The 25,010-nt window shown below is 39.2% G+C and overlaps 1 protein-coding gene across 4 annotated transcripts in view; it reads left to right on the forward strand.

Moving 5' to 3' along the window:
- Positions 1–1,561: 1,561 nt before the first annotated feature.
- TTC8 (tetratricopeptide repeat domain 8) overlaps positions 1,562–25,010 on the forward strand; it is a 51,987-nt gene continuing 28,538 nt past the window's right edge. For 3 of the 4 annotated variants that reach the window (XM_045901384.2, XM_045901382.2, XM_064571462.1), the window contains exons 1-6: positions 1,562–1,712; positions 18,695–18,815; positions 19,902–19,965; positions 20,289–20,448; positions 20,664–20,753; positions 23,754–23,798. In XM_045901384.2, coding sequence (XP_045757340.1) covers positions 1,599–1,712; positions 18,695–18,815; positions 19,902–19,965; positions 20,289–20,448; positions 20,664–20,753; positions 23,754–23,798 — 594 coding nt within the window. In that variant the 5' untranslated portion in view covers positions 1,562–1,598. Of the gene's footprint in view, positions 1,713–18,694; positions 18,816–19,042; positions 19,227–19,901; positions 19,966–20,288; positions 20,449–20,663; positions 20,754–23,753; positions 23,799–25,010 lie in introns of those variants that run through there. The other variant, XM_045901383.2, reaches the window with a different exon arrangement.

The raw sequence follows: 25,010 nt of genomic DNA on the forward strand, positions 1-25,010 counted from the left end.
AGTAATATAAAATGTTAACAATGTTAACAATAGGGGAACTCTAAAATAAAAAATTTATTTTAAAAATCTAATATGGAGCTGGAGTTGAGAATTACTTATATAGCATCTGCTTATACTGTATCAGAAAACAAAAAGTCCCTTTGAAATATTGAGCTCAAGTGCAATTGGCAGCATGTGTGGTCCTAAAACCTGACTCCCAGAAACAAGAGGCTGCTTAAATACATTTCTAGAGGCACTTTGAGGGAAACAAAAATGGACTAATTACCATAAACATAACTATTTGCTTCTGAGATGCAAAAATTCAAGAAAGACTGCTTAGTAAAGGAGAAAAAAAAAAAACCCCACCCTCAACCCATTTCTCAGGTTAGAAAGGTAGTTTTATTTTGATATCTATGAAAGATATAAATGTCTGGATTAAATATAATGTCTGCATTATGGTACCCTAGTAGTTTGAGAAAATTGTGAGTGATTTATCTTTGCTAAGAGTTGTTGTTTCTTATCTATAAAGGAGATTTAGACCTGACCAGAAAGTTCTTCAGTATTAAGTTAATTTTTCCTCTGTTGCCTCTCCCGCTGTGGTAGGAAGGAGGCAAGGAAAAAAGATCTGCCAGTCCTCAATAATGAAGTCTACGTGGATTTAGCCCGGTCACACTTCTTTTTTCATAACCATTAAAGATATTTGTCATCTGTGTAAATCTCTAGAGGGAAGTCAGAATTGTGCCTAAAGAAATCATTCTGCACAAGTAAGCATTTGACAAACAGCAATTGTTTGGAGATGGCGTTTCAAAAAGCTCCCTTTTAACTTTTTGTGTTGCATTATTTTGTTTGCAAAAACGTCACCAATTTGTGATCCAGAATCTGTATGCATCGTTGAATAAACGGTATTAACAGCCTGTAGCCAGATCACAGGCCAGCTCCCTAAATTCATGCGACTTCAGGTAAATAATTGCTCTTCTCTGAGCCCATCTGTTTCTCACCTGTAAAATGCGTCGGTTGGACTAAGCAGTATTCAATGCCCCCTTCTATTCGAACACAGATTTTTTTGAGGACTTGAAACAAACTGGAGAGTTTTAGGATGTAGGTCTTTGGGTTCTGGTGGGCAGTACGGTATTGAAGAAACTGTTCTCATGCTTGTGTGTCTAGAGTCTGAACGGTAAATGACAGGGGCAAGGACGCGCACACGGGAAGAGTAGGACAGTGACCCGTATGAGGGTCAACTCCTGAGAATCTTAGATTCGCTAAGTAAGCAGAGCGTCCGGCTGCTAGGCAACCGCTCCTCCTTTGCGAGAGTGGAGGACCCCAGTCGGAGGTGTCTAAGTCACTACCTCTTAATTTAGCCATGGTGCCTTCTTCTCGAAATTAATGAAATATGTATCCTTTAAAAGCACACCCTTTTTGCAATCAAGGTTTGACAAGCCTTGTAGCTGAGTGCTGCTCGTGCCGGGTTTTCTTTTTCCTGTTCTCAGGCGCGAGGCGGACACCTCTCAGGCAAGGCCCTTGCCGCCGAGCGTTGCCCGGCAGAGCTGGACGCCTCCCGCTCCCCGACCCCGCCCTCCCTGGCCCGGGCCCTGGTCCTTCGTGGGCCGCGCTCCGCCGCCATGGGCTCGGAGATGGAGCCGCTGCTCCTGGCCTGGAGCTATTTTAGGCGCAGGAAGTTCCAGCTCTGCGCAGATCTGTGCACGCAGATGCTGGAGAAGTCCCCTTATGACCAGGTACCAGCCGGACCCCGTCAGCCCTGTGGATCCCAGCGAGAGGCAGAGGACACTGGGGGTGCCGGGTGGGGGCTCCAGGGAAGGAAGGCCCAGGGCGAAGTTGACCGTGTGGTCAGCACAGGCATCTGGAACGAGACCCCCTAGGGCCGTGGCCGGCTCGTCCCTGTCGGCGGCGTCCCCGAGTCCCCGCGGGACCCTCGAGTGCTGTGTCTTGGCCGCCCCCTCCTCAAACTTCAGCAGCCCCTTTCCTTTACGGGTCCCTTAAAGGAACACTTAAAAAGTCACCGAATTTTACTTGGGTGCAGAACTTTGATAATTCATTTATACTTGCATATGGATGGACTCGGAAGCTCGCTGCGTGTGCGTTATTAATTTCTAACACAATGATGTATAAACAAAGATCTGTAACTTCTCATCTCGTTGGAATAGCTAGGTTTTTTTTTTTGTTTTTTGTTTTTGATCAAACGTTGTGATCTCTCCACTTCATTTTTTTTTTTTTTTAAGATTTTATTTATTTGACAGAGAGAGACACAGCGAGAGAGGGAACACAAGCAGGGGGAGTGGGAGAGCGAGAAGCAGGCTTCCCGCAGAGCAGGGAGCCCGATGTGGGGCTCGATGTGGGGCTCGATTGTGGGGCTCAATGTAGGGCTCGATTGTGGGGCTCGATTGTGGGGCTCGATCCCAGACCCTGGGATCATGACCTGAGCCAAAGGCAGACGCTTAACGGCTGAGCCACCCAGGCGCCCCTCTCCACTTCATCTTAAGATTGTTGTCCCAAGAGTGAAGGAGGCTTTGATTCTGGGACATGAGTGCATTTTGAGGCAAATAATACAAGTTAGAGAAATGCGAATCTAGGAGGGGAAGAGATACATTTACTATTAGGAGTGGGGAATGGGGGGGAAAAAGACCCCCTAAAGGAATGATGACAATGGTTTTAAGAAAACTTAAACTTTTACTGTACTACAATAGTAAGATAAATTAAGATATTAAAGAGAGAATGGTCATATACTCCCGTGGTAGGTAGTTCCTGGAAGAGGCAAAAAGGAGAAAAAAGGAGGATAAGAGCATAGCTGTGGCAGTTTGTCAGTGCTTCCAGTAAAAACTGGTTCTCCACCTTTTCCTCTAGTGGTGTTGCCTTGGAGATGTTAGGAAAAAGGGGCAATTGAGGGGAGTTACATAAGTGGAGGCATATGTGTGAACACTGTTACTAGGCTCTGCCTTTGTTCCCAGCAAGTGGATGGAGGATAACCTGTTGAGGTGAACGTTTTGACTTTCAGATAGAACAATCCACGTTAGTGGGAATACTAAGCTAGATTCTTTTTTTGTGTTAGCTCATGTTAGTTAATAGGACTGCGTTTTTGTTGGAGAAGCTCTTTTTTTTTAAATTTTTTTAATTTAAGATTTATTTCAGAGAGAGAAAGTGAGAACATGCGGGGGGGGGGGGGGTGCAGACAGAATCCTCAAGCCGACTTCCTGATGAGCGGGAGCCTGATGCCTGGCTGGGTCCCAGGACCCTGACCATGACCCCAGCAGAAATCAAGAGTTGGTGCTTAACCAACTGAGCCACCCAGCTGCCCCAGGAAGCATTTTTCTAAGTGTGTTTCTTGCCACAGTAGTCCCACAGATGCTGCTCAAAAAAAAAACCAAAAAAAAAAAAAAAAAAAATTCCACAATCAAATATGTCTGGGAATGTTACAAAATCTTGACCCCTTTACATTTGTACAACAAAAGTTTGTTAAAACTCTATGTGATGTACCAGACATTGTTCTAGGCACAATGGTTTGCAATGTACATGCTGTACAATGTAAAGTACAATGTAAAGTACATGCTATTTCTGTTTTTCCATTGATTTAGGGCAGTTTCCATTCTGTGTTCCACAGAGCAATAGTCCCAAGAACTGTTTTTCAGTGAAAGGAAGTTTCCTCATTCAATGCATTTGGGAACTGTATATTCCCTACTGAGAGATTCAAGATTCATACTAAAGGCCCTGGGTTCTGAAGAAAAGAAACTTAATTTTGCCTAATTTTGATTAATACAATAGTTCTGAAACTTATTTTTGGTAGTGGGCAAGGGTCAGATATCTTCATTGTTATCATACTAGGGAGACATAGTCTCCTGGGGAAACACTGTTATAGGCAAAGCAGTACTGTTTTTATTAATGGTTAAGATCCTATAATCTTGGGGCACCTGGGTGGCTCAGTAGGTTAAGCGTCTGCCTTCGGCTCAGGTCATGATCCCAGGATCCTGGGATCAGCCCCACTCGGGCTCCCTGCTCAGCGGGAAGCCTGCTTCTCCCTCTCCCTCTGCCTGCCACTCCCCCTGCTTGTGCTCTCTCGCCCTCTCTTTCTCTCTCAAATAAATAAAAAAATCTTTAAATAAAAAGATCCTATAATCTTAGTAACATAATCATAGTGCATTCAGTATAGTACTGTGCCTGTGAATCCAGATTTAGTTTGTGCTAGGCACTGTGATCAGAATTTTATATGTGTTCAATTAAATGATCTTTTGTTGAGTGCTTATTACTTGCCAGGCATGAGTTGTGTGAATTATATGGATTTCAATGCTTAGAATAACGTTGCAAAGTAGGTGACAAAAATAATAGCTAACATTTATTATTTACTCTGTGTCAGGCTTGGTTCAGAGGGTTTTATAAGTCATCTCATTTAATCCTCAGCCATCTTAGGAAGTTGGTACTATTTCCCCCATTTTACAGATTGAGTACACTGGGGCACAAGGTGAAGTAATTTGTCCCAAATTACAAAGCTGGTACACCCGTTCTCTTTATCTATATTATGCTGCCTCTTTGGCCCTTACGTAGCCAGATTTTTCAAAATGGTGTGTTTCTCAACTTTTCCCAGTACATTTTCCCATCTACTGTGCCTTTTTCCAGATTTTAGCTAAATGGTAAAGAATTTTGACATATTTGTGTATTGTATTAAAGGCTCTGGAAAGTCCTGAAGGAAGGAAACCTAACCAATTTTGATTGAGACAGTATTCTGAAACTTATGTGATCTCTGGTGCCTTTTTTGGAGGCAGAGGGACAGATCTCTCCCTTATTATCTTGGAGAGATCATTTTGGAAAGTGCAGGGCAAAGCAGCAGTGTTTTCATTAATGGTTTAGATGGGGCTGTAGAGATCTTCTTGCTCCTTTTTATCTAGGAAGAGTAAGATAAACAGATTAAGGACTTTGTCTACAACTCCTGAATTAGCAGCTAAATAAGGTAAGGGCTTGGGTCTTTTTATTTGGTTTCTTGTACAGCTATCATTAGGCCTTATGGGCCCTCTTGGCAGATTAAAGACTTGTTACAAGGTATGTTTGGTGGAACTGTGATTTTGATAATGATAATGAAGAAAAAGACACAGGTTTATATAGGGAAATACTGCTGTTGGCATTGGTTAACCATTTTACATGGTTAAGATCATTAGGGTAGTAGGTCTTGTTAGGTCCTGGCCTATTCTATTGGCTTATTTGTTGTGGATTTCAAAGAATAGTCTATAATGTGATACATAGTTAATGTCTAATACCATAGACATTAAAAAATCTTATTCTTTGTTAGTATTTTCTTGTTATGAGCAGGGGTTGATAAGTTTAGCTCCTCTAAATATCAGAGTAAGCCTAGGAGAATCAGTACCAGATCTAGAAGAAATTTATGATATTCTTTTCCTTTCTAGTCCTTTTTATTTGTTTTGCTGAGGTAGTTAAGTAGGAACTATATATATTGCCAGAATAATGCAGTATTTTGTCAGGAATAGAAGTTTAACTTGAGTTACCTTACCAAACTGGGCTTTTGATAGCTGGATAGGGCTGCTGAAAAGTTTATAGGGTTCATTCATGTTAGTTATTTAAAAAAATTTTTTTAAAGATTTTATTTATTTATTTGACAGAGAGAGAGCAAAAGCAGGGGGAGCAGCAGGCAGAGGGAGAGGGAGAAGCAGGCTCCCCGCTGAGCAGGGAGTGGATGCAGGGCTCGATCCCAGGACCCTGGGATCATGACCTGAGCTGAAGGCAGACGCTTAACCGACTGAGCCACCCAGGCGCCCCTTATGTTAGTTATTTTTTGACTCAACCTTTAAACACTATGCTTTTCCACTGTGTGCTTTTCTTTTTTAAGTAATTATTTTTAATTTTTTAATATGAGTATAGTCGGCACACAACGTTACATTAGTTTCAGGTGTACAACATAGTGATTCAACTTCTCTATAATATGCTGTGCTCACCCCAAGTGTAGCTACCATCTGTCACCATACCGTGCTATTACAATATCACTGACCATATTCCCTATGCTGTACCTTTTATTCCCATGACTTATTTATTTCATAACTAGAAGCCTATATCTCGCACTCCCTGTCACCCATTTTGCCCACTCCCTGCACCCCTTCCCTCTGGCAACCATCAGTTTATTCTCTTTATTTGAGTCTGTTTCTGTTTTCTGTTTGTTTGTTTTGTTTTAAATGAAATCATATGGTATTTGTCTTTTTCTGACTTATTTCACTTAGCATAGGGCCCATCCATGTTGTTGCAAATGGCAAGATCTCATTCTTTTTTATGGCTGTGTAATATTCCATTGTACATATATACCATATATACCACATCTTCTTTATCCATGGATATGGTTGGTTCTATATCATGGGAATTATTTTTTTTTATAATTTTATTTTTTTAGAAGATTTTATTTATTTATTTGACAGAGAGAGAGACAGGGAGAGAGGGAACACAAGCAGGGGGAGTGGGAGACGGAGAAGCACTGGCTTCACGCTGAGCAGGGAGCCCGATGTGGGGCTCGATCCCAGGACCCTGGGATCATGACCTGAGCCAAAGGCTGACGCTTAACCAACTGAACCACCCAGGTGCCCCTATATCATGGGAATTGTAAATAATGCTGCAGGAAACATCAGGGGTGCAAATATCTTTTCAAATTAGTGTTTTCGTTTTCTTGGGTAAATACCCAGAAGTGGAATTACTGGATCATATAGTATTTCTATTTTTAATTTTCTGAGGAACCTCTATACTGTTTTCCACAGTGGCTGTTCCAACTTACATTCCCACCAACAGTGCATGAGAGTTCCTTCACTGTGTGCTTTTCTTATCACAAATTTGTGTATTTTGTACCCATATGTTATTTCATTTTGGAAATATTTCCTGGTATGATCTCCCCCGGCATGTAGAAATCTTCCCTTTTTCTTATTTAATTAAAACATTTAAAAATATTTATGTTGGAGTGATGATACAACTAATGAAGAGCCTTAGGAAGCTTAAGAAGTTTCCTTTGATTAAAAACTTGAAAATTCTCTTTCCTTTCCTTACAACATGAATCCAGGATGGCGTATCTGTCTGGCTATGGCACAGAGACTGGTACACAGGGGCTCTCATTAAGTATCTGCCGAATGAGTGTATTGATTGTATTAGTGTTTATGTGTGTGTGTGTGTGTTTTAAAGATTTTATTGTTAAGTAATCTCACGCCCAATGCGGGGCTCGAACCTACAACCCCGAGATTAAGAGTTGCATGCTCTTCTGACTGAGCCAGCCAGGCACCCCTTTGTGTTTTGATGGCATTATCCATGTGTACCACCTTCCCTCCCGTTTACAAAGATCATCTTAGTTGCCTGAGGACCTTTGTGTCCTTCCACCCGCATAGGTTCGTATACATATATTTACCTTTTCAAATAAATGTAATTGCATTATGGACATTCTTAACTCATTTCTTGATTTGAGGGTCAGTTTTTTGTTTTTGTTTTTATTATTCCCACTACAAAATAGAAATGATAATTATGTGATGTGCTAGAGGTGCAAACTATCACCATAATGGCAATCTTCTTACAATATATAAATATAGCAAGTGAACATGCTGTACACCTTATTATTATTATTTTTAAAGATTTTATTGATTTATTTGAGAGGGAGAGAAAGCATGAGCAGGGTGGGGGTGGAGGGGGCAGAGGGAGACAGAGAAAGAAGCAGGGAGCCCGACGTGGGCTCGATCCCAGGACCCTGAGATCATGACCTGAGCCAAAGGCAGATGCCCAACCAACTGAACCACCCAGGCGCCCCCACCTATTGTTTTTTAATCAGTTAAGAAAATTCTTCCTAGATTCCTCCAAGAGAGTGTTTCTGATAGTAGTTATCATCACTGGCATTTCTTATGATACTCTCATTGTTTCAGTGGAGGAAGTTAAATGATGGTGAGACTCCCAATCTATGAAAAGCTAACAGAAATGTGATCAGAGAAGAAGCAGATGGTCCTCAGCTCTGCAGTTAGCTGATTTATCTTCACATGCTCCTTTAGCCTCATGGGCTGTTTTTTTTGAGGCTTCCACATTTTAGAGTATTTTTTCCCCACTTTGAATTACCATTCCTGTGCCACCAAACTGATTTTAGTACAAATGAATTACTTTGAGGCACTGTCTGGACACACGGAAGAGCAAGGAAGTTAAAATATTTTTATGTGTGCCAAATGGATTCAGTTTTGCTCTCCCAAGACAAAAATAGCTTTTGTTTTGGATGTTATTTTTCACTTTTGGTTTTGCTTATTTTTGTCCCAGGTGAGGAGAACCTCTCTAAAGTGATTTGTTATTTGTTAATCTTTCTTTAAGCTGGTCCAGGGAGCTTCTCAACCCATTTTGGTTCTGATACATCAGGCTTTTAGGATAAGCCCACCTCTGAGACTATTCCTTTTACATTTATTTCTCCTTTAAGAGATACAATTTTGGTATACTATCATCAAAAATATTTAAGTTGTGCCTTGTACTTTCCATTAGGACATCTGGATTTTATTCAGTTCTGATTCTTGCCAAAGTCAGGGTGGTTAGGCTAGTCAGGGAGGTATACTATGGAATAGCATGTTTCCTTAGAGTAATACATTTTAATTTGGACACAAAAGGACTGAAGGATAGGTTGACTGTAATAACATGGTATTTGGTAATGGGGAAAGGTTCTTGAAGAAGATGGACTGTGAACTGTTTTTCCCAGGTGCAGAGTAGTGAGAAATAAGAAGGCAGGGTCTGTAAGCATGACTTTTAGGTTCTGATCTCTTGAGAAAAAAGAAAGAAAGATAACTGGTTAATTTATTGTAGCCTCCCTGCTTGATAAAATACAGTAAGAGCAAGAAATTCATAGAGAGGCATTGTCTTTTTTCAAAGTGTTCTTTAAATCGTGATTGAAAAAGTGGTTATAAGTTGTAAGATATAAAAGGGAGAAATGCAAAATGGTCTTCTTTCCACACAGCAATGTGACCTAGAGGGAATGCTTGCTGTTATAGCTCATGTCCATCATCCTGATTAGTTCCTTAATCTGATTACTGTTCTTTGTGTTCCATATGTCAGATGCGTGGCTTTAAAACCAGCCCCAGTTTTTTTTAGCTCCATTATAATTAAACAGTTCATAAAACATGCAGGTTTTTCAGGCAGTGAGGTTTTTAAAAGACAGTATGCTTTTATTATAGGGTAGATTTCTGATAGATTTTCAAATTATTAAAATCAGTGATTCTGGGAGTGGGAGTGTTGGCTGTATATCAGAATGGGAATTCACACTCTCCTCCCCAATCTCTGCTTATAATGAGAGATGTTACAGAGAGGAGGGGATTGTTATTGTAAATGATTTGAAGATAGAGAAAAGGCTGAAAGCCACTGGCTTAGAGGAAAGACATGGAACCAGGGGTCCCCAGTGAGCTACATCTTAGCAGTTGATTGAGACAATGATCTGGTGCTCCAAGCCTAACAAAACAAAACAAAACCATCTTTCTGTATAATTATCTAATTTATTTCCTCTTTGGGGCCATGGAGACAGCCAAACTTAATCTTTTGATTCTTATACTCTGTGGAGCACTTCATTTAATGAATTTGTATTCCCGCTGAATTATAGTTTACATTCCTACTTGGCTACTTGGTCCCTAGATCTCCCTAAACCTTCTGACATCCATCCATTTCTCTGTTCTCTTACATTTTTTTTTTCCTTCTTGTTACTGTTAACTTCTGAATGTCTCAGTGGTTTCAGAGCAAAGCCGGGTCAGACTCATTAGCCAGAGTAAGTATTGGTGGCAATTAAGAAGTCACATTCAGAATTATCTAGAGATTTGATTCCCTGAAGTAATAGCAACAACCTAAGAGAGAGAGCCTTACCCTGGGGAGGAAGGAAGGAAGCAAACTGATGTGATGCTAATTAGTATTTGCTGGTTCTAGGCAGTGTCACTCCACTCCCTGTCCTCTCACTCACTCACTTTGAAGCAGAGTCAAAGGGAAGTCTTAATTTGATGTGCCACGACTGGGAGTTAGTTCTGAGTTCTGAGAAGGGAAGTAATAGCGAATTTGGTGCTTTTCTGTTCGTTATAGGATTGTTTTTATAAAGAAATTCTATGTGACTGATACTTCTTATTGAAAGTGATAGCACCTTACTTTTCTTTAACTATGATAGCATATGTGAAAAGACTCTGAAAATTATGAAGTATTCTTAAAAATGCAAGGTTTTCTTTTTAAAACTATCCTATAGACACTATTGCTCCAATTTGAGAGGAGGACTAGTTTACAGAGGTTGTATGATTTGTTCAGGGTCATGCAGCTAAGTGACTCCCTGAGGATCAAGCCTAGCTCTTCTGACTCTAGGGCTAGGCCTGGTGCTTCCTTTTTTCTTTTTTCTTTTTTTTTTAAAGATTTTATTTATTTATTTGACAGAGAGTGAGAGAGCACAAGCAGGGGAAGCAGCAGGCAGAGGGAGAGGGAGAAGCAGGCTCCCTGCTGAACAGAGAGCCCGATGCGGGGCTCGATCCCAGGACCCTGGGATTATGACCTGAGCTGAAGGCAGCCGCTTAACGACTGAGCCACCCAGGCACCCCCCCCTTTTTTTTTAAGAGGGAGAGAGAGAGAGAAAGTTGTTGGGGGAGGGGGAGAGGAGGGAGGGGGAATCTTAAGCAAGCTTTAGCAGGCACTAGCATGGAGCCTGACACCGGGAGCCTGGCACAGGGCTTGATCTCACAACCCTGACCTGAGGCAAAATCAAGAGTTGGACACTTAACCAACTGAGCCACCCAGGCTCCCCTAGGTTCAAGTGTGTTGATACCCATGGAAATAATCTGCTAGACCAAATGAACCTAACTTGTGATTCCCTATTTGGGTGGATTAATTTAAATAACAGACTATAATTGAGAGACCCAAAGATGAAAGTCCCAGTGATTAAAAAAAAAAAAAAAAGTTTTGCCCTATCTCTAAATTAAAACATCCTGACTTTTCCTTCTTAGTCCTGCTACTCCTGATGGATCTCCAGTCCAGACCAGCCATACCCAGCCTTGGTCTCCCTCACCATATAGTAGCCAGCTTTCATGCCTTGCTATGATCTCACATACTCAGCCAAGTGCAGGCTCTTGACCCGGAGTGTCTGGGTTCAAACACTGCCTGTACACCTTGACCTCAGGGTTTCCTCATCTGTAAAATGGGGATAATAATATGCCTCAAAGGGTTGTTGTAAGCGTTAAGTTCAGTAAGTGATCACAAATGTTAGCTGCTATTTTCTCTATATAGCTAGAGATATTTGCAAGTAGGATTCTGTCATTGGTATTTTTCTGAAAGGATTGTTGGTAATCTGGGAAGCATCTGTGAGGAAAATGTTCAGTGAAATTGATGATAAAGTGATGTTGAATATAGTTCATAGATCCCTGGCACTCAGTAATTTCCAGAATAATCTCCTTCCCTTTTCTCTGACTCCCTTATCTCCCATGTATTCCGTTTTTCCCCTCTCCCTCTAAGTCATCTATAACTGGCCCCTAATTTGAATATAGCATCTGATACATTGTATTGAAATTTATATAATTCTGTGCCTTCCTCATAGAATGTTTTAAGCACCTTGCGAGGTGCCAGGGATGTCAGGGGCATGTTGCGGAACTAACGTGTTCTCTGCCTCACTCCTGGTTCCAAGCCTTTCTCCTTCTTCCATCTAAGCAACTTCACCTGTCTCTCCACCTTCCCATCCTCTGGGCCTCTCATTGTCTTCTCTGACCTTCTCATTGCTTATCATTTCCCCGCATGCTCTTTACCTGCCTGGTAAATCACAAATGTGTTCCTGTGGGGCAGAACCACCACATGGAGCACAAAGACCTTTATCAGTGAACGGAACACTGAGGCTGAGCCGGCAGTTTGAGTTTGGGCCACTGGAAGCACCTTCTTGCCCTTGGCAGGATAACAGGCTTCCAGCTTTTACTTACGATTAGAGGCTTCTAGCTCTTATACCTGTTTTGTGTTCCTTTTCAAGTACTGTCTAGTCAATGTTTTTTTCCCTTTCTGTATGGAACTTATCTTGTACCTCTCCTACACTTTATGCTTCAATCCTGCCTTATTATGTCCAGCTCATTTTTTAATCTCCAAGATGCACTGGCAAGGAAGAGCTCTGGCTTCTTTGTGTGACCTTGAGCAAATTATATGACCTCTCTGAGCTGGTTTCCTCATCTGTCAAATGGGTAAGAACACTGACCTGCCTCCCTCCAGTGGTTGTCTCGAGACTCAAATGAGAGACATGTCTCATACAGACATGACTACAAATAGAGGAAAGAATAGACAGGTTATTTCTTCTGTCATCTCATTGCCTGTATCAGTATGTTTAAGTATGGACTGTGGGTTCTAGGCAATCTGTACTTTTCCAGATCTTCCTTATACACACTGGAATTGAAAACCTCCAGTTGCCACGTATTCTTGGCTGCTGTTTTGTGTTTGGTTCAGCTGCTTGCCAAATATTCTCTAAATCCCACCCTCTGAGGCCTTCACTTTTTCTAGCCTAGCTTAGCCTTTGCCTCTCATGTTCCTACTGTGTGTTTTGCTACAGAAGTTGCTTATCATTGTATGGTGACCAGATGGCTTACACATTTCTTGTGCACATAATATATTCTTAAACAAATATTTAGGGTATTCTTCTTGGGTTTTAGAGCTGTAGAAAGCAAGGCAAGGAAGGATTTTTTTTTTCTTTCTCTGTTTTGTTTCTTAGTAGCTTCCCTAATAAAACATGCTGCCAATTAAGTGTTCAATGCAGGTTGCTAACCATAGATATATAAATGTAGATGTTTTGTAAATAAATTTGTTACAAGTCTGACTTTTTCCTAGTGGATTTCTATTTAATTTGGACAGAAAAAAACGCTGAGCTTATTAGCACCTGACGCTAATATATATGACGTAGTCTATTTATAAACATTTCTCAGAGTACATTACAGTCAGAATTAATTTTTTATCTTCAGCCACTAATCCCATTATATATGTGTGGAGCAGAAAGGTTTATAGTATGTGGATTTTCTTCCTCCTCCCCAAGTGATTAAAGTCTGAATGTTTTAACCACCATGAACTTATTTTTGAGTATAAAGAAATGTTTCCTTGGTATAGTTGTAAAATTATTTTAATTTCTGAGATTTTGTGTCTTCATTAAACAAGTAGTTAAGATAACTTCTCTGTGCTTTATTTTTTATTTTTAAAGATTTTATTTATTTATTTGAGAGAGAGAGAATGAGAGACAGAGAGCACGAGAGGGAAGAGGGCAGAGGGAGAAGCAGACTCCCTGCCGAGCAGGGAGCCCGATGTGGGACTCAATCCCGGGACTCCAGGATCATGACCTGAGCCGAAGGCAGTCCCTTAACCAACTGAGCCACCCAGGCGCCCTTCTCTGTGCTTTAAATGAGGTTAGAGTAATTAGAATTTCCTACGTGTAGAAAATCCAGCACTCTTCAGTGTATATTAGTTTTACACTAATACCAATATTAGTATTAGTATATCTCAAACTTGAAAGCAGTTGTGGAGAAAGATTAAAGTTAATATTTGGATTTTTATTGAATGAGTTTGATTCCACCTACACATACCTAATTCGTCACTAAGACTTTTTATTGTAGAAACTGTATTTCTTAAAAATGTTTACTACCTTCTTAATGCTTTCCAGGAACCAGATCCTGAATTGCCAGTGTCTCAGGTAAAGGTTTAGCTGCAACCTTTAGTTTAGAGAATACTATAGTTCCAATTGCTTACTTATTCCTGTAGATTAGAAAGCTTGCTGCATATCTATTAATGCCATTATAAAAGTAGCCATCTCTACAAGACATTCTGTACCTTTTTATGTAAAGTATTATATTTCCAATATTTTTATGTCTATGGATGAGTAGTCTTATGTTCTTAGGACTTGGAGCTTAAATAGAAATGACCAATATTGACCAGAGGATGAGAAAAATAGAGGAGGAGGCAAGGGGAACCAGGAGCTTAGAAAGGGAGCCAAGAAGTCAGCAGAGCCCCAAGTGTCCAAGAAGTCCGTGATGGATAGGACAATATGTTTTGAGTAAAGAGTGGGCTGACTCTGCTTGGGAAGGGCTTGGTTTTAGACAGTGGTGCCCGCCACCACGAGGAAGAAAGGAAGGGACACTGGCCAGATAGCCATGTCTACTAAATCATTGTGGTTAGAGATAGGAGGCGGCCACAGAGACCTGCTAACTGGATAAGACACAGTGAATGAGTCTGGAGGGAACCCAAGGAGAGGAGGTGAATCTTTTAACTCAAGAGGGTTTCCAGTAAGTCTGGGAATAAGGCAAAGGGATGAAAGTGCTACAAATCAGAGAGCTTAAATATTGACAGGTGTTTGCCCTGCCACATAAGAGAGAATTGTAACAGTGGTTTTTAGGTAAATAAACAGTTTGGAACCTCATATGTGGTTCATATGAGTAAGCATCCAACCTTTTAGAAGAAAGCAAGATACAAGGTACTCTGATAGAGGTCTTTGTGGCATTAAACAGGCACCGTAAATAGGTTAAAATGTAGCACTCTGTTCTTGAAAAGGATTTAAACATTGTCTACAATGTTCATAATCATGATTTCCAAATTGATAGATGGTACAAAGCTGTTTTTTGCATAATATATGTACAATTCGTTTCAGAAGGACCTAAATTATAAATAGAGTAAGTAATGTGCTTTTTGTTTTCAGTAATTTTGGAAGATTTTGTTAAAATTAAATTAAAACACCAATAATTGCATTGTTGGTATGGTTTTAAAACTGTAAATGGCGTTTGAAAGTTTCCATCCAGCACAGGGACTTGATGAAGGATCTGTATTTAGTATTACTTTCCTGTTCTGTTAAAGTAGACTGAATTATCTACTGGATAGTGATGTAAAAGAATAAAAAGGGAACAAGTCTGACAGGATTCTTTTGAGCTCATTATTTACACATTTTGCCTTCCTCCTTTGCACATTTTTACAATTTCAAAATAAATGATGCTTTACAGTAACAATTCAATATTTTGTGTCTAAGTTTTCATTTTCATAGAGCAGGCAGAGTGTCACATGTTACTGATTCTTATGATGGCTCAATCCGGTTAGACAGGCTGTTCTTTGGCGGCCTTATTCTAATAATAACCTAACAAAATTGTTTCTTTTATGTCTTAAACTAGTGGCCTCAAATTCTGTCTTAAAAGGAACAGGACAATTTAAACGTGTTTTGCTCAGTCACTAGAGTTTTTACCTTTTCATATATTTATTTTCAAAAATTGGATCAACCTCACAGAAGATAGTACAAGCAAGGCATTATATCCCTGATGATATTGCCTCAAGAGTAATGTCATGTAGACTGCCTCAGTAGGTGAAGGAGATGGGATTATGTTTCACAGACGAAGAAGGACATAATTGACATGATGATTACTCACTTAGATGAGGAGAATCTATGCTTTCCCTTTAGAAAAGTTCCTACACTTCTATGATTTTTGTTGATTTCACTAGACTTCCAATGGATAGGTATTCAAATGTATTTACTACATGACCCTGTCATTTAGTAACAACTTAAACATATCTGATAGCACCAATTTATATTTTTATTCAGATGCAAGGGGCAGTTTGGGATCATCCATTGTGCCTTGTTATGCATTTTACTCTAATCACTGATTAGTTTTGAACTTTTTTTTTTTTTAATTTAAACAGAGGATTTTAGGGCTGTAAAACATACTTGGCTTGTTTCCAAAATAAAATAAAAAACTTTTTTTAAAAAAAGCCAAAGCCCCATCTGCTGTTTTCATCAAAATCCTAAGAATTGTTCACATTGCCAAGAGCAGTTCTTGAATACAGTCTGATGTTTAATCAGGCAGTGATATGTGATTTTCAAGGTCAGCTTTGTTAGGACAGAAGGAAAATCAGGAAGATTAATATTCTCAAATACTGATGAAATTTAAAATTAAGTAATGGTTTAAGTAGATTTTACTATAGATCTTTAAATATACAAGATTCCCACCATTATTTCTACTTCTGAAGAATTAGGTTCTAGAAACTGAAATAAATATAGATCTATTTACCTTTTTGGAAAAGTGAATTCTTATTTTAAAAAGATGTGAAGCATTATTCATTTGGTGGGTAGGGAACAGTGAATTTACTTTGTTTTGCTTAGCCTAATATTAAAAAAAAAAGTTGTACCTTCTTAATATTTGAGAGGTTAGTAGGCAGATGGATGTCAGGAAGCATGATGGAGTGGACTATAACAGTAGATACATGCAAATTGTTAAAAAGAGATGTGCAGGGATAATTAATGCCCAGCTATATTAAATGATACTATAATAATAAAAACTTGGCTTTTAAAAAGTCGATTTAACTAGAATTCCAAGTCATAGTTTTGAAGCTTCATGAGCTCCTCCTCATCAGGATGAAAGTCCATATATCTCACTGTGGCGTACAGGGTCCCTCATCCGCCCTTTGCCTTTTTCTCCAGCTTCTTCTCTGATTGCTGCCTCAGCTGAACCTGATTCAGCCATACTCAACTGATTTGGATTCGCCAAACTTGCCACCAGCCTTCAAGCTAGCCTGCTCTAGTCCCATTGCTTTGCCTAGTAAACGCTTTCCAGTCTTGGCCATTAGCAAACTCTTTTCTCCTACCTTTCTTCCACCCCCCCCCACCCCCACCCCAGGCAGTTGGGTGCGTCTTTCTCTCTTCCCATAGTATGCTCCAGACTTTTATTATTGCGCTTTTCCTACAACACTGAAATTCGTGTGAGCTAGAAGACCTGTGGCTTACTCATCTCTGTTCCCAGGACCTGGCATGTATGTAGCAGGTGCTCCCTGGTAATATGGGAGTGAACCAGCGGAGCCCACATCCTGCTTTACTGTTTCAAAGCAAATGCTGCAGGTCCTTCCTGTCCACCAGACTGCTGAACAAGGAACACCCTTTTGAGAAATGAAAGCCCTCAGATCCTTGCAGGGCAGTCTGAGCTGTGGGGACTCAAGATAAATCAGGATTACTTATTTCCATCTTTGAAGTTAAATTAAACCATTAGTTCAAGCCAGGGATGACTTCCCTGACCCCTGAGCATACTTGTATAGATCTGCCAACCTTCCTGATCTTTGAGGATTGAAAACCTCCAATTGTTTCCACACTTTAGTGGATCCCATAATTAGATGCAGTTCCAATTGGAATTGATTTTTTTTTTACAAATTAAGTCTTTGATTCCATATTCTGTTCATTCAATTGTGTTAAATCCACACAGTTGAAATATTTTATTACCCAGGAAAGTATAAGCTAAAAAACCCAATCATCTAACCAAATATAATTTCATTTTAGGAACCTAAGGATGCAATGAAGGCAGCCTTCTTTATTCCCATTAAAGTGAAAGTATGAAGAGTTTCTTCTTTCCTTACAAATTTTTGTCTAATATATGCATTCCAATTATTTTAGCCCACAAAAAGATCTCTCCTTTTTAATTCCTATAAAACTATTTTCTATACCACACACCTGTCACCTATCATGCACTGCTTTGCCTTGTCACTTAATTCAAGTAGGTGATGTGTTCAGGGAAATTAGAATCCCAAGTTTTAATCTTCTCATGTCTCCTTTTTAGAACTAGCCCAGTGCTATGTAACTAGGAGGTGCTCAATAGATATGGACTGACTGACTGAATGCATCTCGGGTTCTTTACATGAGGACTTATTTGTTCTCTGCTTCTAGTCTCTAGTGAAGCAGAAAGGTAAACATTTCTGATAAGGCTGTTTTAAATGTTTAACAAGATATGTAACGTGCAGACCTTGACATCTAATTTCTCAAGGTAGAGCAAAGCTGATATCCAGATTCCTTCTTTATGTTTTCCATTCCCCCTCCCCCCATAGCAGTTTTTCTACTGACTAGATCACAAAGCAACCAAGATTGTGTTGATTAGTTACTGGGAATTGGGAGAAATTGATCTTAGTTCAATTCACCATTTTTGGAATACCTAATGTGTGCAAAAACCATAGGTGTTATGGAAAATTCAGAACTGAACAAGGTAAAAAGGCTTGTGTTCTGGGGAAGGGAGGGCTAACCTGTGCCCAATAATTACAGAGTTTCTCGAAAATGGTAAGTACATATAATAGAAGTGTAAAGAGAATGCTCTAGGACAAAGACAAGAGGTAAGTAGGTTTAGTAGGTTTAGTAGGTTTCCCCATCAGGGAAGTCTTCATGATTGACTTCTGGTCCTGAAGGCAGAAAGAGCACTGTGGTCGAAGCTTAATTAATTTGTTTTCAAATTACTATTCCAGTAAAATTTTCTCTAGAGATCTTCTTTTACTTATAAAAAGGCATGTTAGAAGACTACCAGGTAATACCACACTTTTATTTACTAGGTAATTGATCTAATGGGTATTTCTTGATTAGTAATGACCTTGCCTTCCTGTCTTAGTTTCTTGACATAGTCCTTTAAATTAGTATAATGCACTAAGTGGTAAACATGCCCAATACAAAGTTAGACAATAATAAAGCTTCTATAGGCAGAACTTCTTCTTTTTTTTTTTTTTAAGATTTTATTTATTTATTTGACAGAGACACAGTGAGAGAGAGAACACAGCAGGGGGAGTGGGAGAGGGAGAAGCAGGCTTCCCGCTGAGCAGGGAGCCCAATGTGGGGCTCGATCCCAGGACCCTGAGATCATGACCCGAGCTGAAGGCAGTCGCTTAACTGACTGAGCCACCCAGGCGCCCCTATAGGCAGTACTTCTAATACTACTTAATATATGCTTTATTTTATCCATGCTTATAGGCAGCTTGGATTTTAAAGGCACGAGCACTAACCGAAATGGTGTACGTAGATGAAATTGATGTAGATCAGGAAGGAATTGCAGAAATGATGCTGGATGAAAATGCTATTGCTCAAGTTCCACGTAAGTATTGGGTTTTCCCTTAAGTAAATGAAATGCCCTTAGGAGGAAGAATACTATTTGTATATAAAAGAAACACAAGACATATACATGAAAAAACATTGTATCAAGTAAATGGTCTCTATCCTGCCATATAGTACAAAGACTTTCCTTCCCCAATTCAATTATATTATCTTAAACTTAAGATGTGAGATTGCTGTATAAAGCCATTTTTTAATAAAAGCCATATTATGCATTTGAAAATATTTTATATTTAAAATGCATTCTAGCTGAACTGCTTATCTAAGTATATCAGAAGATTGTTTATCTGAGAGTTGCAACCCAGGAAGCACCCAAACAACAGAAGTGTTCTAAAGGATTTAAAAAAAAAAAAAAAGATCACTGGAAAACATCACTTCACTGTAATAATTGAAGGTGATTTGCTCTAATGCTTGATGTGAGGTGACGGGGTGATATGCTGGCCTGTGAATGCTGTTGGGATTGTCACAGAAGCCCAGTCCCCAGCTTGCAGATGTGCTGGTGCAAATGGTATTTAGTGATTACCATGACATTTGGTGGTCTTGCTAGTATTTGATAGTTATAACAGTTATCAGTCATTTATATGTTTTGAAAGATAACTTTAAAGCTTCAAATGAAAATTGAGAAAAAAAAATACATATGGTTCATGTTAAAATTCTTTTTTCCCCATCATTTTGCTCTTTTGGAGCTAAAATATCTCAATTCTAGATTTTATATCAGAAATAAACTATGAGTATAGAGCCATCTTTTGGTGCTTTGGAGCTTGCTAGCCTTGAGTTTGAACCCCAGCTCTACTAACAGGTTGACCTCTTTGCTTAACCCTCTAAGCCTTTGCTAAACGAGTGAATACTACCTACCTTACAGACTTAGTGTGAGGATTACATGTGATAACATAAAATAACATGATAGATACTCAATAAATACCAGTCTCAAACACATTTCCCTAAAATACATTTCCTGTTATTAATGTCCTTTGCACCAGGCCGGCGCATTTCTGAAAATTACGTTAGCTGACAGTTTTTACAGATTAACAACTAATATATTAATTGAATTTGCCATCTCATCTCACAGGCCCTGGCACATCTTTGAAACTCCCTGGAACTAATCAGACGGGAGGGCCTAGTCCAGCTATCAGGTATGTACTTCTGTTTCTTTTCTTTTTTTTTTTTTAAAGATTTTATTTATTTATTTGACAGAGACACAGCGAGAGAGGGAACACAAGCAGGGGGAGTGGAGAGGGAGAAGCAGGCTTCCCATGGAGCAGGGAGCCCGATGCGGGGCTCGATCCCAGGACCCTGGGATCATGACCTGGACTGAAGGCAGACGCTTAATGACTGAGCCACCCAGGCACCCCTGTACTTCTGTTTCATACCCTCTGTCCTTAAATAGTGACCAGACTGTAGAAGAATCTTCCTTTATTGACCTTCTTTGTATTTTCACAATGTACACTTTTCACAGGCCAGTCACTCAAGCTGGAAGACCCATTACAGGTTTCCTTAGACCTGGCACACAGAGTGGAAGGCCTGGCACCATGGAGCAGGCCATCAGAACTCCCAGAACTGCCTACACAGCTCGCCCTATCACCAGCTCATCTGGAAGATTTGTCAGGCTGGGAACGGTAAATTCTGTCAGCTTTACCATAGTTTGTATTACCAAAGTAACTTTATGTTATATCATTTTTTTGCTATTGTTATAGTGGAAAGTTATATGGAAGATTTTTTACAGGTGATTCTTTTTTACTTATGTTGCCTTTATAATTTTTCTGCTCATTAAGCTCAATTTATGTTTTAAGAGAAAGTCTCAGATCTCTTGTTCTGTCATTTTTCCCCATAGGCTTCCATGCTTACAAGTCCTGATGGACCTTTTATAAACTTATCTAGACTGAATTTAACAAAATATGCCCAGAAACCTAAATTGGCAAAGGTATGTACTTAAAATGATTGTATGTTATGAAGTAATGTTAGACGTATTATCATAACAACATTGTAGAAAATAGAAAAAAAGTTATGAAGAAAAGGTGATGTCTTGATTGAAATGGAAATGTTTAATTACTGAACTATGTAAAATTTCTCTTAGTCTTTTGAGTTAAGGAAAGTCAATCAGAAATAAAGTCTATATACCATTATTATAGGAAATTCTTTTTCCTCTGATAAACAACAGCAACTTTAAAAAAAATTTAAATTCTAGTTAGTTAACATATAGTGCAATATTGGTTTCTGGAATGGAATTCAGTGATTCATCACTTACATACAACACCCAGTGCTCATCCCAACAAGTGCCCTCCTTAATCCCTGTCACCCATCTAGCGCATCCCCCATCCATCTCCCTCCATCAACCCTCAGTTTGTTCTCTACCGTTAAGGGTCTCTTATGGTTTGTTTCCCTGTCTTCTTTTCTTTTTCTTTCCCCCTTCCCATATGTTCATCTGTTTTCTTTCTTAAATTCCACATATGAGTGAGTTCATACGGTATTTGTCTTTCTCTGACTGATTTGTTTCACTTAGCGTAACACTCTCTAGCTCTATCCATGTCATTGCAAATGGCAAGATTTCATTCTTTTTGATGGCTGAGTAATATTCTATTGTGTATATATACCACATCTTTTTTATCCATTCATCAGTTATTGGACATTGGGGCTCTCTCCATAGTTTGTCTATTGTTGATAAAGGAATAGCAACTTATAACAAAGAAAGCAGATATGCAGCATCATCTTTGTGGAAGGAAGCTTAGAAGGTCATCACTGTGTGTGTGTGTTTTCCTTTTTCATCTTGGACAACTCTCAAAAATAATTTTCTATCCTTGTAGAATTTTAGGACTGTCAAAAAGGAAGATAAAAAAATATGTACTTCTAATTAGTAATGAGGCAGGCATCTCCCTATCACTGACTGGCTTGAGTGATCCTTATTGAGAATTACGTTAATAATTCTAACTACTCAAAGACTAGTTGCTTGGGGCACCTGGGTGACTCAGTCAGTTGAGCGTCCGACTTTTCCTTTAGGTTCGGGTCATGATCTCAGGGTCATGAGATCGAGCCCTGCATCTGGCTCTGCACTCAGCAGGGAGTCTGCTTGAAGATTTCCTCCCTCTGCCCCTCCCCCCACTCGCATGCACATGCACGCTCTCTCCCTCTCTCTCTCAAATAAATAAATCAATCTTTAAAAAGATGAGATTTTCCTTTAAACTAAAGAGAGAAAGTGAAAGTAAGTGTGTGTATGCGTGGTGAGAGAGAATGAGAAAGACAGAGAGAAAGAGCCTGAAAGGTCCATAACCTTTTCAGTGTAAAGATAAACTTGGAGTTGAGCTTGGAATAGTTCAGAGACATGAGCACTTAGCTGGTGCTGAAACTGGTCTAAGCCTAGCCCAGGTTCGTAGCTATAAGCTCTGTGAATTCTGTGCATGAGTGCTGAGTTCATTCTGAATCTTAGTTCTAATGGTGTTTAACATATTTATTAAATGTCAGACACTAAGGAATATAAGAATGGATGCTAGCCATACAGAGTTGAAATTAAAATCAGAAAAAGAAATGTCAGTTGATAGGGAATTAGCCTATAATAACACTGATGACATTTTTCTTAATTTCTTATTTGACAGCAATCTGGTCAACTTCATTTTACTAGAATTGTCAAGCTATACTTATTTCCCTAACCTTTGTGAGAATGGAGTATTAACAGCAACTCATATGGAATATCTGGTTCCCCTGCCTTTTTAGGCCATTTACTTGAGGTAGCTGGATGGCTAGTTGGTACCATTGCTGTTTTCTTTTTTAAAGATTTATTTATTTGAGAGAGAGAGAGAGAGAGGAGGTGGGGTGGTGCAGAGGAAGAGGGAGAGAGAGAAACTTCAGCAGACTCTGAGCTCAGCGTGGAGCCTGACATAGGGCTCGATCCCATGATCCTGAGATCACGACCTGAGCTGAACCCAAGAGTCAATCGCTTAACTGACTGCGCCCCTCAGGCGCCCCACCCCCCCATTGCTATTTTCTGTCAGGGGAGTGCAGTCTGAAGGCATCTCCCTCAAACTAAGATGCTTCTAGAACAGACCTGGTCTGTGGTAATAGATTTAAACTGAACTAGACTTTGTGTTTTAGTGTGTTGTGGAAATCATGCCCACCTTTTCTGTCTTTGGCTTCCAATTCGCCTTTACTCATCAGGACTCATTTCTCATAAAGATTGCTTGAGTTGTCTGTGGTAACTTTTCACAGCAATGGTAGCACCAACTGCACTCTTACCTTTTCTTCTTTATAACACAACAAGTGGAGGTGTAGTATAGTTTTTAAAAGAAGGGCCTTGTCCTGATTTCTTTCTTTCTTTCTTTGGTTGCCTCTTAAGCCTTCTCTGGTAATAACCCTGATACGCTAGCCTCTTTGCAAGTGTTCAGTAATGGCTTTACGGACAAACGTGATACCACCAAGGGGTAGTTCAGGAAATATTTATTTATCCAGATGAGTTGAGTGAAGTCATCTACACCTCCCATTTTACACTTAAGCTCTACTTTGTTTCAAAAGGAACTTCCAGATTTTCCCCATGTCTAACGTGTCATTATCCATATCATAATCACTATATCATATATGTAGAGTGTGTGAAAGAATGGGCTGAATCTGTTTTAGGATAATTCCAAAGTTGGTCTTTTCATTTGTCTCTTTCTAGTAAAATAGTATGTGTAATATGAAAAACACTGTTTAGTTCTTTGAGTTTTCCAGTTTGTATTCTATAAAAACAGGAATCAGGTATAAATTGCTGTATTTTAAAATGGTGATTGTAACAGATAATGGATAGACCATTTACTTATAAAGGTACTTTGAAAGTACCTTCTTATTTTGGTTCAACCCAGCTGCTGTCAAAATGGTCTCTCAGTTTTGATATAACAATAGAGTGCTTTTGTTAAAATAAAATCTAATGTATTTTTGGCATTTTTTTTCTTCATAGGCTTTGTTTGAATATATCTTTCATCATGAAAATGATGTTAAGACTGTAAGTTTTGAATTCATGCTGTTTTCTCTTGTTGTGATTTTCCTGACTTTGGGGATTTTGATTCTGAAATGTTCTATTTCTTACCTTATAAACAGAGGGAATTATTAAAAATTGGAGCATTACTAATACTTTCAAATCCACTGTCAGTTTCAATAGGAAAATTTGTTATAAATATAGAAGTGGTAAGGACTGTGCCTGGTCCATAGAGTATGTAGATATCCATTGAAGAGCAAGATACAGATAATTGAGAATATTGCATAATGTGCTTGTGCTACAGGTTATTTTTCATCCTAATAATTGGCATTGTTGATCCATTGCTTTCCTGTAGTCTAATAGCGTATTATTATAGGTTTACTCATATGAGTATTTCTGGTTTCTTTGTAATGCCCTCCTTCCCCCTCCTTCAACATTTTATGATAGAAAAATTCAAACACACACAAGTAGAGAGAATGATATAAAGTGCCAGTATCACCCATCACCCAGCTTCAGTAATATTCAATCATTTTGGTAGCTTCTTGGCAGAGTTTTAAGGGTATATGCATATGACTTCATTTGTTTCACTTTTTACATGCAATATGCAAATGACCAGTTACCTCACAAATTCTGTCAAATTGAACGTAGTTAATTCTGCAGTGTCTGATGATAGTATTTTTCCTCATTTTCTTATTAGTTTAGGGAAAAAGCTTTATAACCATATGTTAAATATTCAGGAAAATAAAAACGTTTTCCTCAGTTGTGTTTTCTATGTGTCAACCACTGTGCTATGTGCTAGGACAACTAATAAAAATATTTTTTTTTCCTGACTCTATAAGCCATGCAATCTAGCTGAGAAAATAAAATTGGCATAATGAAACAAAGCAGCAATTGCCAAGCTGTGAAATTGTCAACAGGTAGCAAAGGGAAAAAAACCCAAAGGGGTGATATTAGTAAAGAGCCACAAAGTCAGTCAGATTTTTGGGGGGAAGGAGGGAAAATAAATGTAAAAAAGTGTAAAAACATGAGCAAGGTATGAAGTGAGAAATAAATTGTCCATCTACTAAGAAATGGGAGCATCAAAGAGACATTTTATTTTTATTTATTTATTTATTTATTTTTTAAAGATTTTATTCATTCATTTGAGACACAGAGATACAGGAGAGAGAGCATGAGCAGGGAGAGAGGCAGAGGGAGAAGGAGAAGCAGACTCCCCGCTGAGCCAGGAGCCCGATGTGG

This window comes from Mirounga angustirostris, unplaced genomic scaffold (genome assembly GCF_029215605.1).
Source record: "Mirounga angustirostris isolate CCGP_5_RB_7025 unplaced genomic scaffold, mMirAng1.0.hap1 SCAF_9, whole genome shotgun sequence".
Classification (NCBI taxonomy): domain Eukaryota; kingdom Metazoa; phylum Chordata; class Mammalia; order Carnivora; family Phocidae; genus Mirounga; species Mirounga angustirostris.